The sequence below is a fragment of the Saccoglossus kowalevskii genome, chromosome 1 (genome assembly GCF_978046115.1).
Source record: "Saccoglossus kowalevskii chromosome 1, keSacKowa6.1, whole genome shotgun sequence".
NCBI lineage: Eukaryota > Metazoa > Hemichordata > Enteropneusta > Harrimaniidae > Saccoglossus > Saccoglossus kowalevskii.
The window spans coordinates 17,710,753-17,728,991 of record NC_140641.1 but is presented as its reverse complement, the minus strand read 5'-3'; the positions used below and the strand labels follow the sequence as shown (position 1 = coordinate 17,728,991).

Below are 18,239 nucleotides of genomic sequence, written 5' to 3'. Positions count from 1 at the left end.
TTGTTATGTCTGTGTATGTGGGAGTGAACTATTCACTAATCATGTTGGTTTAAAAGTTCATTATGTACTTTGTTCAGCAAACACTCAAAGCAGAACTAGAACAACAATGGAAGGATTTATAGTGATAATAATTAATCCCAAAGGATAACCTGTTTTAAGGACTTTAAACTAAATGTAGCTAACAATATAACTTCTTTTTTTTTTTTATTCCAGGCAGTGGATAACTTTATTTACTCTCTAGCGGGTTACTGTGTAGCCACCTATGTGTTGGGTATCGGTGACAGACATAATGATAATATTATGATAAAAACATCAGGACATGTCTTCCATATTGATTTTGGAAAGTTTCTTGGAAATGCTCAAATGTTTGGAAGCTTCAAAAGGTAAATGTCTCTTGGGACCCCCCCAAAAAAAAAAAGATTTTCACCACCAGAATTTCTCGTCAAAATTTTTCTCCACTTTTTTATATTCTTCAATATTTCTGGATGTGAACCCTAACTTCGGAGCCAATTAACAAAATTTGAGTCAATTTTCAGTTTTTACTCAAAATATATTTTTGTTCCCATCTTCTGATAGAAAATGCAGACTATAAATGGGACTAATTTGTGATGAAAAGAGGGAAATGGTGGTGAAATGGTTGAAACACATCAAATATGTAAACTACTTTAATATAGTAAGCCTTAATGGGCGTCTAAATAAAATATACGGTACATCTGAGTCGTGTCATTTGTCTGTTTATGCTGGTACTGTAATCAGATAACTATTTGTTAGTTCCCCACCCCCCTTGGACTTACTGCTAAGATTTTGTCTCCATGGTCAGTTTGTGATATCCATGGTGATATTGATTGACTGTTATATATTAGTTAGCCTCTTATCTGATTATGCCAATTCTCCAATCAATCAATGGCAGTTACTGTATCCCTACATGTTTTATCAAGTGATAGTTGCCTGAGTGATGAAAATGTGACTGCTGCATTATTCATGATTAAGAAAATAAATAAAGGCTACTATCTGTCCATCAGACTTTTGTTTCAATCTATTGCCTTGCCCAATGTTCTTTATGTTCTTCAATGATGGTACAAAGACAAGACATAACAGTACACATACAGTCAGCTGGTCACCTATTTTAATTCAACACACGTTTATCATCTTCCGTATAATTCAAGGCATATTTTTACTGTTCAAAGTAATCGCCCACAAAAATTTCAGAATTTTTTGCATTGTTTACAAAATTTTAACTTCTTATACCTCTGAAGACAGCTCAAATCAGCTTTTTGCATACATGATATGGTTTATGGTAATTTCTGATAGAGCAGAAGTACAACAAGGTGAAAGTGAAGAACTTCCACAATAAAATGTGAAGATATCAACCCCATATCATGCCAGTAGACACTAAAAGAAATTGTTATTTATATCTCTAGGGATCGAACACCATTTGTGCTGTCACCCGATATGGCATACGTTATCAATGGCGGTGTTAAGCCAAGCAGCAGATTCCATGACTTTGTTGATCTGTGTTGTCAAGCTTTCAACATTACAAGACGCCATGCTAACATCTTTTTCAACTTATTTGGCTTGGTAAGTTTTGATTAAATCCTGCAAATGTTCTATTTATCGCAAAATTTGTGACTGTTTCCTGTTTTTGCAGTCAGTAAAGTGTGATTAATTATTCATGAAATAGTTTGATTCAGAGAAACAAATATGTAAACAAAAACTAGAACAATGACAGACATAATCATGAATTTTGTGGTGTTGACGTGAGTTTACATGGACTTTGTATCGGCAATACACCTCCGTAGGATTCATATCACTGAAAAGCTTTGTGTAAACAGTTTGGCTGTAAAAAAATCATTCTAGTCTTTGCACGTTGCTTGCATGTTTCTCGAACTAAACAACCCATCCTGGCTATGTCAGTTTTATCTTTAAAAAAGATTTTAAATCAATATTTATTGCTATTGACCAAAATGGCAACAAATACCTTAATCAAAATTATGAAAAAATATTCTAAAAAACACCAAGTCAGGTATGGCATCCATTTACTTGTGTGTTTTTATTGACTTTCCAGCCTTTGACTTGTCTACTTATAAAACATGATTCATATTTAACATGAATACATTTCTGATAATATCTAAAAAATGTTCTGAAAATTTAATTTTTTAGATGTTAAATTCGGGTATATTAGAGTTATCCCAAGTGGAAGATATAAAGTATGTACAGAATGCTTTGAAACCAAGTGCTACCGATGCAGAAGCTACTGTTATGTTTACAAGGTAAGGTACTGGACAATAATGAACATTTTGGTTCATTTGGTCTAAAATTAACAAAGAAACAGGGATGCACGTGCATGTGTGTATGTGTGCATTTGTGCATCGTCGTATCTCAAACCTGCTTTGACTGATTTTGTTCAAAGTTGATACAAGGACAAGTCATGCACATTAATTTGGTTGAGCTTTGTCTGTTTGGCAGCCATTTTTGTCCTCAAAAATACCCACCATTTATCATCATCTGTTTCTCTGGCATGCCTTGACCCATTTTAATTCAAACTTAGTATTGACATCACTCGTGATCTATGTATGTTTGTTTTGTGATTTGAGTCCAACTTGTTGACTGGCGGCCATGTTGGTTTAATTTTCATGTGTCCTTCATCAACCATTTATATTCGTTAACAGAAACAGACAACACACATGATGTTTTGTGTTGTTATTTAATTTAAAATGTCCAACTGGCTCATGTGTTATAAGAGAATGGTCTTATTCTTAGAAGGTGTCACTTTGACTGAACAAAACCTGAAATATATAATTGACCCAGTCACTAAAAATTGTCATTGACATGGATTTGTTACACATGTTTTGACTTTCTGACAATAAACTCAGTCGTTTCTGTTCACTGAATCAAGTCACTCTAACCATGCATTCGTCTTTCCACAAATGAACATTAGAATATCGTTGCAAGGCTGACAATGTGCAGAATGATGTTCGAATGGCATGCATGAGGAATTTTGTGAAAAGATTTACTGTGTTCTGCGATGAAATTTTTCAGAACAAGATTAAGACCTGTGAAATGAGATCTTCATTGTATGTACATGGATATCAATGTTGATTTCTCTTATCTTATGAATCTTGATAATGTAGAATATAAACATACACAACTTGTGACTTTTGTGTAATATTTTTTGATTTCATTGTCTCACAGATTGATTGAGAGCAGTCTGGGTGCCAAATCTACTCAGATCAACTTCTTCATTCATAACCTAGCACAGTTGAAGTTTCACAGTGCTTCCAATGATACAGGTGTGTTATCGTTTTCATCAAAAATCCATACACTTGCTAACGATGGTAGGATCTCGTCGGCCACAGTTTTTGGATTTCAGAAAAGATATAATCCAGAGAAATATTATGTAAGTGTCTCAGATTTAATTTGAATTATTAATGCGAATACCAGATTTTAAGACTTGTTATCTTAAACATGACACCTTGATCTATTTTGACTTTGCTTGTGAATGCTCAAATTCACTTGTTACATCGTCTTTTTAACCAGATTAATCCCTCATGTTAACATTCTTGAGAAAGTGGTTGTTATTCAATTGGATACATACCTGTCAGATACTTGAACCACTTCAGTCAGTCTGCTTCTTTCGAAAGCCTACAACGATATGTGTATGGCACCTAATTCTAGGCAATCAGAACTTCTTGTGCTCTTTCTTCGCTACGATTGACTACAATCTACTTCTCTCCAGATTATCTGATCTTCAATTCACAGATGTTTCAATGATGTGGTTTTCATCTTATCTCAAAGATTGTTACCAGACCGTGACAATAATTTGAACTCTTTAATTATTTGTACTACATAAATTTATGATGTACGCCATGCTCTCCTGTGTGTACATTTCTCTATTTACAACATAACTATGTATAACACATATAACAACCAGCAATACTTATCATTCACCTTGCCAGACAAGTCACCTTATCATTGCTTGAAGCCACGAAATCTACGATTCTTAACAACATGTATATTTCTTTTATGCAGATATACATCATCAAAGTATCTCGAGAGAAAGAAACTGAACCTGCGTTTGTTTTCCGCAAATTCAGTGAATTTCACGAACTGAACGACAAAATAACGGCTACCTATCCGAAAATACGTCTGCCAATACTCTCGAGTAAACATATCCTTGGACGCACACATATCCAACAAGTTGCTGAGAAAAGAAAAGGAGAAATACAAGCTTGGCTTAATTCGCTTTTTGCCATGGCGCCAGAAGTTTCCGAGGTCAGTTATCAAGTTATCCAATGCTATCCAGTCCAAAACATGAATATCATTATTCATCACGTAATAGGTGCAAGAGTCTAGTAAATCTCTATGAATGATCAGAGTGATTCAGTAATATCAGATAACAGTAATATCATTATATCACTTGAATAGACAGAAGGTCTTAGACTTTTATTTTTCATTACAGTGATGTCTGATTACCAAATGGTCTTAACCCTTTTAACACTAAAATTAACTTTCGTCACATATCACAAAAGAAAACCATATTTTTCAAATTTGTTTTCAAAAAATTTCATCAATACCTGTAGGTAATTGGAAATTATCCATTTTGTTCAAAATTAACAAAGAAATTTTAGAAAAACACATACAAATGTGCAAAATAATGCATCCAAATTTTGGAGGGACAAATCATTGGTGTAATACTCTAGTAATAAATGTTCTTGCCTTCAACTTCATTCAACTGCTGACTGATGAAAACTTTTTTCTATTGAATCCAGTGTGATTTGGTTTATACATTTTTCCATCCATTGTTACGAGATGAAAGAGATGTGGATTTAATCAGTATGGTGAAACCCAAAGGTAATTATTATTCAGTTGTGACTTTTTCTTCTTTCAACCCTCTGCTGATGTGTCTTGAATTCTTGATATTGTACTGCAACACGCTTAAATTTGCAGCAGACTAATGACATTTTGTAACTGTGAAGATTTCATGTGGCCATTGAGGCATTGATGACTTTAGCTAGTCATCTACGGAGGCACAGTGTCTTTTGCAGTGGTCCTAGGGAGGCACAATGACTTCTCTGTGGTCCCAAGGATGCACAATGACTTTTGCTGTGATCCTAGGGAGACGCAATGACTTCTCTGTAGCCCCAAGGATGCACAATGACTTTTGCTGTGGTTCTAGAGAGGTACAGTGACTTTTGCTGTGATCCAAGGGAGCCACAATTATCAAATTCTGAAAATTGCTAGCGACAATATTAAAAAATCTGCAGGGTACTGTAACTCATTGTAGCTTGTGTGATTGTACTATTGCTCATCGTATAACACTCTTTAAACATTTTTGCTCTTTGTTTATTATTGTCACATTTGACATGCCATTTTGACATAGAAAAAACCATGATAAGTGTATATTGCCAGTTGCCAAGGCTTGTGTATGCGCAACATCTAGATCTTTCACTTAGTTAAAAAAAAACATTTCATTTCGCCTTATGCTAACTTTGAGAATAAGGTGAGTGATACATTTTGTATGCTTTGAAAATAATGCTCATTCTCTTTTCCTTTTAGAGAGTGCTCTTTCTCCCACCCAACCTAAGAATGGTCAAATCGGTGGCCAGATTAAGCTACTGCTTCATTACAAGAACAATGCTTTGGTTATAATGATTATGCATGTCAAAAATCTTGTAAGTCTTACTGTTTATTTAAATTTATTTTCACTGCCTAACTTTAATATAAAACTCCAAACTTGTCTAGCTAACAATATAAAACGAGAGTTCCACTCGCTTCAAAGCAAACCAACCATCAGAAAATGTTACAAAAGATACAAAGCTAGCAATCTTGGCATCTGTACTTGACGACATCAAGTAATTGGCAACATACATGGAACACACGCTCCTTTCTGTTCCCTGTAAGTGGTGTATTTCCACTAAATGTATCCTCACGGTAAATTCTTTTCTCTGATGTATCAGCCCTTTCAGTATTGGTATCGCAATATATTGTGTTCCAGAATATCCAAAGCTCACTTCTATACCTTTCTCAGATTCGACCGTCAGATGGCAGCCTTCCGGACCCGTACGTGAAACTATATCTCTTGCCAGATCCAGGTAAGATGACCAAGAAGAAGACGAAAGTAATGAAGAAGTCGTTGAATCCAACATACAATGAACTGGTATGTGTTTTTTCTTTTCACTCATATTTACTCATCCTCATGGCATAATATATTGAGTCTATCATGTGTGGAGCGCTACAGCATGTTTCGTATATATATATTTTTTTGGAAAGATTTACTTTGAAGTTTGAATAAAAACATCTGATATGAGGATATACTTGTTTATACTTTTTAGTCCCCGTTCGGACACAGTCCGAAAATGGGGACTTATGTTTTGACCTCCGTGCATGCGTGCAGCCATTTTTGTGCTAAAAAATCATAAAAATCAAGCATTTCTCGGCTGTTTACAGATGGATATTGTTCAAACTTGGTATATACATTAGACATTATGGGACCTTGATGCAAATAATTTTGTTTTTCAGATAAGATTAAAAGTAGCCAACTGGCGGCCATTTTGTTTTAATGAATGTGGTTCTTGTGTCATATCTCTGACTTGCTTTCACTGATTATGTTCAAATTTTAAATATTCATTATACAAGATGTCATAGATAGACAGATATATTGGTTTGACGTTCCTATTCAAAATGGCCAAATGATGGCCATTTTTGTGCTAAAAAATCATCAAATATCAAGCATTTATGGATGGATTTCGTTCAAACTTGGTACATATATTAGACATTACAGGTTTCTGATGCACATCATTTATTTTACAGATCAGATTCAAAATGGCTGTCTGGCAGCCATTTTGTTTTAATGAATGGGCTTCTAGACCCATATCTCCGACTTGTTTTGACTGATTATATTCAAATTTTAAATATTTATTATACATCATGTCATAGATAAACAGATATATTGGTTTGACGATCCTACTCAAAATGGCTGAATGGTGGCCATTTTTGAGCTCAAAAATCATCAAATATCAAGCATTTATGGATGGATTTTGTTCAAACTTGGTACATATATTAGACATTACAGGTTTCTGATGCACATCATTTATTTTACAGATCAGATTCAAAATGGCTGTCTGGCAGCCATTTTGTTTTAATGAATGGGCTTCTAGACCCATATCTCCGACTTGTTTTGACTGATTATATTCAAATTTTAAATATTTATTATACATCATGTCATAGATAAACAGATGTATTGGTTTGACGATCCTACTCAAAATGGCCGAATGGTGGTCATTTTTGTGCTAAAAAATCATCAAATATCAAGCATTTCTGGCATTTATGGATGGATTTCCTTCAAACTTGGTACATACATTGGACATTACAGGTTTCTAATGCACGTCATTTTATTTTTCAGATTGGATTCGAAATGGTTGACTGACGGCCATTTTGTTTTAATGATTGGGCTTCTAGAGCCATATCTCTTAAATGCTTTGACTGATTATATTCAAATTTTATATATTCGTTATACATTATGTTATATATATACATGTATTCAAAATGGCTGATTTTGAATGCTGTTCCAGAGAAATATCTCTCAATATGGACAAGTACTTTTTTGACGATCAGATACAAATGTCATTCATTTTAATGTTAAAAAATCATATTCCTGACATGGTTATATTCCAGCTATATTACTATAAACAAAACTATATATCTTAAATTTGATAACTAATGGGGACTGTGCCACGCATGGCTTGTTTATCACTTACTTGTGCACCATCACAAGTTGGCAACAACCATGCTTGCATCCCAAGATGAAAGAATGCTGTTTTTCATTTGATGCTGTTATAAGTAATGGTAAATATACATGATGAGTCCCGATTTGAATAAAAGAAAAAATCATAAGCAATGCTGTCGCTGTAGATTGTGAGTTAGTGTCAGCTTCTCAATGCATGACATTTGCTGATACACATGTAGATAATGGTGACCGGTTATTATAGATCTGTATTTTGTTGAATGAACAGTTTTTGACTCTAACATTCTGTTTTCTTGCAGTTGATCTACAACTTGCCTTTATGTGAGATTCGTAGTCGGACCTTACAGATAACAGTATGGGACTGTGATTACCTGAAGGAAAATGACTTTATGGGTGCTGCGTATATTTCACTAAACTCCATCAACCTCACACAGGAGACTGTAGAATGGTATAAACTTGGTTCGTTCCATCGTATGTGAAGCGACGTCTCCATTACCGTACACTATCACTTAATACCTGCCTTGTATGATGAGGAGTTTGAACATTGCATTGAGGTGGTTTTCACCTGTTTTACTAATAATACCTTGTGTTTGTACCCAGCTATCACCTTACAATTTGCTATAGCTCTGCAGTTTCCAACAGCTGAGCAAAATTTTTCTCAGTGGCCCCAAGCCCTGAGTAGCAAATAAATCGTATTTTTATGTCATGCATTATCACACATAAAGGGGATATTGTGTTAATATTGGGCAAGTTAAGTATATTCTCACAGGTAGTTCTACTTAATTCACATATTAGTACCCCCTAGCACTGAATTGAAATTTACCAAATTGTGTCATTAAATATTCTACATTCATTAATTATATTACCTTTCACTTATGAAATATTTGGTATCAAATTATTATTATTAAGTCCCTTAATTGTCGGTCAATACAGTTTCACAAAAACAGAATTTTCTTATTTTTGGTACACTGGGAGTTTGTTCTATTATAATCTATTAGCAACAATAAAAAACAGGGTTCATCAACCTCTTTTTTGGAAACCTATATGTTTATATTGCACAGTTAATACACAGGCTTTGTGAAGCAAAAAGTAAAACATGATGCTTTCAAATATCAAAAACTTTTTTTTTTGAAACTCTGGGTAATGGAGCTTGTAGAGGACATTTTCTACAAATAAAAAAGAAATGGGTCACTGACCTTTTCAATAGTATTCAAGTTTAAATAGTTTGCGCCAGAAACACGATAGGAATGTTTTCTTACATAAAAACTCTTCCATATCTTATTTGAAGAGTTGAGACATAGCAACTGTAACTACGATACATGTACCGGTATTTATACTCAATATGTATACTGAGAAGATAAATCCACAACAAATGAAATATTTTTGAAAAATAAAACAAAGTTTCTTCAAATTGGGATTGTGCTCACCCTTGCAAATGTGAAACTGTATTGATAATCCCATGGAAGGTGCTAATGTTAGTACCTTCCATGATAATTCATAAGCCCTATTTCTGTCTGTATTCATTTCAGGGTGGAATCATTTTTAAGGGCTTGCTTGACTTGTTTGTAGCAACTACAGATAAGTAAAACTGCAATACCAGTAACAAATTTGACATGGACTCAATCATGTGTAAAATGTATATGTTTTATTGTATTGGAGCCTTAAGTTCATTTTCAAGAGCTAAATAATTATCCCATTAGTATTATAAAATTGTTGATTTAGACTTTTCACCCAGTACAAAATATTTAATTGAGAAAAACTGAACAGTCCATTTTTCACAAGCATTAGATAATGCTATAAGATGATACACTCGGGTAACAAAAATAGTGGAAAGGTTTGAAAACGTTTTGTGAATGTTTCTCTTAATAAACACACCCCTGCAATTTTACACATCAACAGTTTACATCTCTGTATTTTAAATCTAGACTATGCAATTTAAAATTATGATGTGTTGTTAGTTTTCAGACGCAGATATAGTGCAATAGTAGTAAACGGCAACAGGTTATTAGTTTTATAGTTAAAAAGGTGAATATAAATTCATGATTTTTGCTGTGAAGGCCAACTTTGTTGAATGTACTGCAAGAAATACTTATATTTTTTTTAATTTGAATATACATAGTTTAACTTCATTCTATAAAAAATACTCCCTGCAAATTTTATCACTTTTACCATGTTTTACTGAACTTGATCCTCAAATTTGTAGAGTTTTCTTTCTGAAACTGATAGACCATTAGTGTCAGTATTTATAAATGGCTTTTACCGGTACTTTTTTTAATGAGTTTTGATTACTCGAGCTACAGTGAAAACTTTTAATTATATTTACTATAAAATGCTTATTTTGACCGTAGAAACAAATCTTTAATTTTCGCAAGGACATTTATTAAATAAAAAATTTGTTGTAGTGAGGTACTGGTTTATCTGTTGGTCTCATATAAAATGTACTTACACAAAATATTGTAAGCAGCTTAATTTTTGCTGATGGAGGAATTAGACGATTTGATGAAGGTATCATGATTTTCTGAAAGTCACTTACACTTTGTGTCGAAATTTTCACGCTACTCGCAAAATTCATGAAAAATTGTCTGCAGATTATAATTATTATTACCAGTACCAGTATAGTTTCCATATGAAATTGTAATTTTTAGTTTCACTGATTTGTCATAAAGTTTATCACAAACCATTGTGTGGGGGGGGGGCACTGGATCTTATGGTAGATAAATGGAAGATGACAGTTACATGTTTAGGTATTGCGACCAACTAGATGAGACATTGAATTGTTTTCTATACATTAAAGTATTTATTGTATTGAATAGAAGCGCATAATAGGCAAAAATTGATTTTATTATATGCTGGATTATTTAAAATACAACTTATTTTGCCCTTTGACACACCTCTGCTGTTTATACAAGCCCGTGTGTTAACAGTCTAGCAAACAGGTATGTTTGGTTTTGTTTGTTTTGTTTGAGCTGCAACTTTTTCCATTTTGTTCTGATTTTCTGAGCTGCTCTTGTTTAGTGGGAATACATGTAGATGCTTTGAAGCAACTGACATCCTGAGGTGCTGTGAAACAACAAAGTTCTTTCAGTTCCCCCTTCTTCAGAGCAAATAAAACATCTACTGAACATTTGCAGCTTTCGTGATTATGTGTCCTTGTCTTGGACGTCTATTCTCTAAGACAGACCGGAAACGGAAACGAGACAAAAACAAAAGATTTTTCAAGTTAGCATGGGGGAAATAACGTTGCTAAGTATTATCGTCAGGGAAAGCTATTGTTTAAGCTAGTCTGTGATTGGTTGCTGGCAATGTTTGGGGGATTTTGACCAGTTTGTGACGTAGGCTTGTCTTAGAGAATGCCACTGTTAGCTGCATGTGCAAGTAAAAGTGTCAGTAACTACTTGCATTTGATCTCAAATTACGACTCGCAATGAGCAACAACTTTGGGGGTTTCCAAAGTATTAATAAAAAAAATAAGATCATACTGACACATAACACTTGCACATAGTATATAATACACTGGTTTTATGATTAACTCATCATAGGAGATGGATCATTTGTGATTTTTTTTTTATTAGGGTATTAAAGAGTCTTTGTTATATTATTAGCTCCACAAGGATAGGAATTCCGAGCTGGAATAATTTACAAAAGTATAGGAAAAGATTATGTTTAGTAATACTCAAAGGAAATTACTTTGTTTCTCTGTGCATTTTTGTTCATGATCGGTCGCTTTAAATTTCCATTCAGTCTTTACCCCTTGTGTTTATCGTTTAATGTTGCTTTTATCTTGTCTTTTGTTGTCTCATCAGAAAGTAAATTTTAACAATTGTGTCTTTTTAATGTCGTATAGTCTGTATTTTAAAACTACTCTGCTGTATCTGATTTGAAAGAAATTTGTTTTACGCTTTGCCTATTTTTTATTGATTGATTTATGAAAGAAACGATCATGAAAACCATATCTCATGTCAACGTGTTAAAAATCCTTGTATTTATTCTTATATGGAAGTAGTGAAGGTAAGTGTTGTCTCTTATATACTGCCCTCAACGACGCTTAAGTTCACTGTCGATAATTACCGGTAAATTCCATTCAAATAATTTCTTTCGTATTGATTTTGGTGATACGAACATGTCTTAGAAAATAGAAATTATTTGTTTTGCAGGGAATTCCATTCTCAAAAAGAGATGCCTCACTTTATACAGGCAATTACAATACTTCCATGTGTGGTTCCAGGGTCGTAGAAAATAATTCAGAAAATAATGTCTGAAAATTTAAGCATGTTATTTTCAAATCAACTTCTAACTATTAAATAAATACAATGCAAACACGTTGCAGTCTTTCCAAATTGATCACATCAGGAGTTTGCAGACTGAGGATCGAGTTGTAGAAGCTCATGGTTACCAAGGTAATTTTCCCGAAATGGCTCGAAATCTTTACTAGTAAATATAAACACTGCTTGAAAGTGAAATTTATGTAGGACAAAAAAAAAATTAGCAACCGTGCCATGTCATTACATCTTTCGAGTAATGCCGAGACCAGGATTCGAACCTGGGTTATTGCGGCCACAACGCAATGTCCTAACCACTAGACGATCACGGCGAGCTAACTGGTTGCTCGGGCATTGGCACGTTAACAAGCTTATTTGACTTTCAAAACGACTTTAATAGTCGTATTAACTATCCATCATGCAAATCGTCATCCGCGTGAAACAGTTGTCGACTAACTCGCCGTTTTACCAGCGGTTTCTGTTTGTTTGGTGGTCATAAACAACAATGCACATGTGTGGTAAATTGCGCCCTCTATCTGCAAAATGACTTTCTATCATATATGGAAATACGGGTTACTGGTACATCGAGAAGGGTTATGCGCACGCCACATTGGGTCGTATCTGGGAGCTCTCAAATAGGACCTCCCGAATACGACCTACTTTACATATTACCCATATTGCATTATACAAGCAAATAACACCGAATAAACGGCAAGGTAAAGACTATGTCTAATTATAGTAAATACGTACTGCGTGCGTGACTCGAACCGGCGCTCGCGTACGGCACCTAATCGCCTAGCTTCACGCCACTACACGTCTTCCCCTCGGCCACCGGGCATCCCCATAAAAGGATGCTTAATAACCGAGCTTATTACGTGCAGAGAACGTGAAACCCGTCCACGCGATACGCGCCACACAGCATGGCCAGAATGCGGCAAAGGCCTTCAGATCTGGCTGTAGTAGGATGGTGAAAGTAATGGTACAGCATTTTAACAGTGAATAAGTACTGAGAAATAATTTTTAAACTCATAGTTGCTGTCGACATAGGAAGTAAAGTAAGCAAATAACACCGAATAAACGGCAAGGTAAAGACTATGTCTAATTATAGTAAATACGTACTGCGTGCGTGACTCGAACCGGCGCTCGCGTACGGCACCTAATCGCCTAGCTTCACGCCACTACACGTCTTCCCCTCGGCCACCGGGCATCCCCATAAAAGGATGCTTAATAACCGAGCTTATTACGTGCAGAGAACGTGAAACCCGTCCACGCGATACGCGCCACACAGCATGGCCAGAATGCGGCAAAGGCCTTCAGATCTGGCTGTAGTAGGATGGTGAAAGTAATGGTACAGCATTTTAACAGTGAATAAGTACTGAGAAATAATTTTTAAACTCATAGTTGCTGTCGACATAGGAAGTAAAGTAAGCAAATAACACCGAATAAACGGCAAGGTAAAGACTATGTCTAATTATAGTAAATACGTACTGCGTGCGTGACTCGAACCGGCGCTCGCGTACGGCACCTAATCGCCTAGCTTCACGCCACTACACGTCTTCCCCTCGGCCACCGGGCATCCCCATAAAAGGATGCTTAATAACCGAGCTTATTACGTGCAGAGAACGTGAAACCCGTCCACGCGATACGCGCCACACAGCATGGCCAGAATGCGGCAAAGGCCTTCAGATCTGGCTGTAGTAGGATGGTGAAAGTAATGGTACAGCATTTTAACAGTGAATAAGTACTGAGAAATAATTTTTAAACTCATAGTTGCTGTCGACATAGGAAGTAAAGTAAGCAAATAACACCGAATAAACGGCAAGGTAAAGACTATGTCTAATTATAGTAAATACGTACTGCGTGCGTGACTCGAACCGGCGCTCGCGTACGGCACCTAATCGCCTAGCTTCACGCCACTACACGTCTTCCCCTCGGCCACCGGGCATCCCCATAAAAGGATGCTTAATAACCGAGCTTATTACGTGCAGAGAACGTGAAGCTAGGCGGTTTCTTCGCAGTGTGTACTCGATGTTTTGCGTTTACCAGTAATCGTACGTTTTCCTGACGCAGTATTTGAACCAATATCGCCTCGCGAGATAGCGATTCAGTTTGCATGTTTATTCATGTTTATGAACGTAGGATTTATTTACATTTATTGGAATATTTATTGGCATCGGACTCGTTGCGTTGACCCGAATCTTCGACAGCTTGTTAAACGGAAGCATAGATTTCCATACTCTTCAGGAGTAAAACAGAGCTGTAACTTAAGCCCAACATTATTTAATCGTTTTTATTTTATAAATGCTCTCCAGACATTTTTGCTATGAACACTTGTGACCCTCCAACCAGTCGGAGCCCAGGAACTTTGATCAACTGTACGCAATCCCTATGAGCGGGGGGGGGGGGGTTATCGGCTGGTATCTAGTTTAAGAAATAAGGGATGAAGGCTCCAGCCAGCTCATATTTTTTAAACTCGAAAAAAACAGTCAAACGGAATGAAAAAATAAAATCTAAAAAAAAAATACCAGCTTGAAGAATATTGGTTGCTGTTTAAAATTTCAAATTTGATCATAGTTCCTGTGCTCCAACACGGGGGGGGGGGGCTCCTTTTACCAAAACCACCACCCCATACCACTCCTAGCCCAATTTAATTGCGTATGTCCCTTCTAAGGACGCCTATAGTTATCTAGAGGGGGTATAGGGAAACAAACACTAAAACTAAAACAAACACTCAATTCTGTCTCAAACCTCAAAATAAGCATAGCTCTAAACCTATTTGATAAATTGATAGCACCCATCATTAGCTATGGGTGTGAAGTATGGGGAGAGGAAGTCACTAAAAATAGCGATATTATTGAAACTGTTAACTATTCTTTCTTCTGATTACTCCTGAGGGTTAAAAAGAATGCTACTAAGCTTGCAATCTTAGGGGAATTGGGAAGATACCCTCTTGCCATAAAAATTATCACACAAATAATTAAATTCTGGCTCAGATCAAAACTTCCATAGACGCCCAAGTTAATAAAAAGCACCTTTGATGAGGTCAATACAGTAAAAACTAGGTGGACAAGAAATGTCGACAAAATAATCAGTGACAACAATCTTGATAAGGCAATAAAACAACAAATAAAAAAAAAGAAACCACACCAAACCAAGACTATCTCTGCTTTACTGAAAGAAAATTATAAAATAAAATGAAAAGAAGCTCTATTTGATGACAACAGAGCAAATAGTGGAACAAACAAATTGGCAAATTATAGAACATTCAAAACACAGTTTAAAATGGAAAAATGTTTAATAACAATGAGTAATATTAAACTGAGACACTCCCTATGCCAGTTCAGAATCTCTGATCACAAACTTCATATTGAAACTGGCAGGCATTGCAGAACTCCAAGGAATGAAAGGGTCTGTAAACACTGCTAAAAAGCAGATTGAAGATGAGATAATTTCCTTATGGACTGCAGTCTGTACAATACACACAGAATTGAATTATTCAAGTACTGTAAGGAAATTATACAAAATTTTAGGAAGTTAAATGAACTAGAAAAATTCAATGCAATCATGAAATATTGTTCAGGAATAAGAACTGCACAATACATACAAAAATGTATGCAAATGAGATGTGAGCAGCTCCACCAAAATTAAAAATATTCTTTCCACCATAATTATGACTCTAATGTGATTTTGTTACCTCTTAATAATATTAGCTAGTGTATTGTATTGTACCGTATAAGTTTATTATGATCTTTTGCGTGTTTGTAATATTATTTAGCTTTATTTAGCATTCTGTGTAGTTGATTAACATTACTGTATCTTAGTGTAGTTTATTTTATTTTATCTTATCTATTTTTATTGTTATATGACCATAGAACAACTCACTGTAGTTCGTTTTAGTGTTGAATAAATAAATTATTTGACAAATTAATTTATTTTTTAATTCAGCTAATCCTTGTTTGAGGTAGTGATGTCTGGGGGCATTGAAGCATGTATTGTTCCAATGTACTATTTAACATCTAGTATGTTAGCTTGTAGCATTTAACTGGTACAATTGTATAAAACCAGTTTAATTCCTCTCCAGGAATTTGACATGTTTCAATAAATGTAAGGTTATCCTGATATTACTTGTTCTAGACCTGAGTGTTTTTGGGTAAATTTTTTTTCTAAGATTGGGGAACACAGCATTAAAGAACTGGGTAATATTCTTTCCACATTAGACGTAAACAAATTTCACTGGCTAACTCAGGTGACTGTGTATTATTGTTGTCGTTAAAACAATACTTCATACCTTTGTAATTTTTAAACATTATTATCTTGGTATAGTAGTGGTTTATATCCCGGTATAAGGAGCAGTATAAATTTGATATCTTAGAACATAACATGTTTCTGTTTTAGCATGTTTGGTCTTATATTGCTTCAGTGATCAAAACATTCAATCCCATTCCTATACACAAGACAGAACCTATATTTCAAAACTGTAATTGGAATAAACATCTTTCATGATGTTGAATAGTTCCTTAAAATAAAAGAAAGACAGTGATTGGTGTGCTTACTACAGGCTAATTACTGCAATGTATTTTACAACAACTTTCTTTTGGTAACCATCAGGTGCTACAATTTTTTTCTCAATAATGATCAATGTATGTTTCTAATTTGTGTTTATTGAAAATCAAATTATTTTACTAATAGATGTCATCTCTATTACTTATAATAAATAAAATGTGGCTAATGATTTTTATCAAATTTACCGCTGCATGTACATAAATCAGATTAAATTATTACCAGTAGCTGATTTGGATGTCTGATAGACAGTATGAACCTAATAAAATGGTCCATTATTTAACAGTAGAATGTATAGTTTCCTTTCTCAAACAAGTGAATTTTTAACCTAATGAATATTTCTATTTAGTATCCACTGGAATTCAAACCAGTGAATGTTTTTTAAATACACAGTGCCCTCTATGGGTTGCTTGGAGAAAGATACAAAATAATGTGAACTACCCCCGGTAATTGAAATTGAAGATTGCATAGCAATTGTTAGTTTTATAGAAGTTCAAGAAAGATTAATGTCTGATAATTGTAAATGTAGTTCCACCTTGTTCAAATTCTACCATTTAAAATCATGAAGTGAAGAATATCATTTTTCAGGCATGCCTTAATATATTGTGTGCACCATAGTTTTGGAATCAGCTGTCCTGAAAATTCATTTATTTAATATTTTAATCATTCATATTGTGAAAGGTGCAGCATTTGAATATTGCATAATATTGCATATATAAATACAATACTGTATCTTATTGTTCACATTTGTCCAGCCATCCCTTTGTGCTAGGCAGCATTATTCAATTTTTGAGACTAATTGAATCCCACATCCCAAATGCCTGGGTTGAGATTTCTCATGGAAGGAATATTGTTTTGAAATAGAAAAGTGATTGTGTTTACAAATCATTAACATACCATTGTAGCTATATAAGGGGATTATTAGGTTTGGGCCAATTGATATTTAAGGTAGAGATGCAGTTTACCAGACAGGTATTTTAATTAGTTAATTAGGCAACCAAGATGACCTCCCTTGTCCACATAACTATATATTTTTAGAAAGCTTATTGTATAAATTTTAAAATTTTGTAAGTATTTTTTTTTATGGACATTGTAGTTTGAAATATGCACAAAAATGTTTTTTTTTTGGTCAAAAGTGATTTAAAACAAATTCGCTTCTAAACCATGTCTCTGTTTCCTGTCAAAATTGGTTTACGGGTACATCTGTTTACTATGAAGAAAGTTTCGTCTTGAAAACTGTCTACCTGGGCAGCAGCTCAAATTTCACTAATTCAAGTTTATGCATAAATTAACACCCAGGCTAGTTGTCTGTACGATTGTTGTAACACTGTTCAACCAAAAACAATGCCCCTACGGCGTTTTGAAGATAAACACATTGTCAATCATTTGTGAAAATTTCAAAACAAAAGGTCAAAGCGTAAAGTTTATAAGAGATAATTGCTAATTTGTATATTTTATAGTTAAGTAAAAATAAATGCTGATTTACATTGCTATTGGATTTAACAGAGTTCCACTAAAAAATGCTCGGCACCATCTAAAAAAAAATTGTTATATATATATATCTGTCAGATTTGTTAAATTCGTGTAAAAATATGGAAATTTAGATTTTAAGTGAATATTTTTGTCATTTTTGGTAAAAAATGTTATTTTCGACAACTAGTTCGAAACCGTAAGTC

The 18,239-nt window shown here is 34.5% G+C and overlaps 1 protein-coding gene and 1 non-coding gene across 2 annotated transcripts in view; one reads left to right on the top strand and one right to left on the bottom strand.

Annotated features, from left to right (window-relative positions):
- Nucleotides 1–11,694, top strand: part of LOC100371292 (phosphatidylinositol 4-phosphate 3-kinase C2 domain-containing subunit beta-like) — a 35,725-nt gene extending 24,031 nt beyond the window's left edge. The window contains exons 20-28 of the mRNA XM_085496543.1: nucleotides 214–383; nucleotides 1,422–1,578; nucleotides 2,161–2,270; nucleotides 3,193–3,397; nucleotides 4,030–4,272; nucleotides 4,770–4,851; nucleotides 5,557–5,672; nucleotides 6,029–6,157; nucleotides 8,044–11,694. Of these exons, the coding sequence (XP_085352669.1) occupies nucleotides 214–383; nucleotides 1,422–1,578; nucleotides 2,161–2,270; nucleotides 3,193–3,397; nucleotides 4,030–4,272; nucleotides 4,770–4,851; nucleotides 5,557–5,672; nucleotides 6,029–6,157; nucleotides 8,044–8,223 (1,392 nt within the window). The 3' untranslated portion in view covers nucleotides 8,224–11,694. The remainder of the gene's footprint in view (nucleotides 1–213; nucleotides 384–1,421; nucleotides 1,579–2,160; nucleotides 2,271–3,192; nucleotides 3,398–4,029; nucleotides 4,273–4,769; nucleotides 4,852–5,556; nucleotides 5,673–6,028; nucleotides 6,158–8,043) is intronic.
- Nucleotides 11,695–12,263: 569 nt separating this feature from the next.
- On the bottom strand, nucleotides 12,264–12,335 carry TRNAH-GUG (transfer RNA histidin (anticodon GUG)). The gene has a single exon. It is a non-coding gene; the product is annotated as a tRNA-His (tRNA).
- Between the last annotated feature and the right edge of the window lie 5,904 nt (nucleotides 12,336–18,239).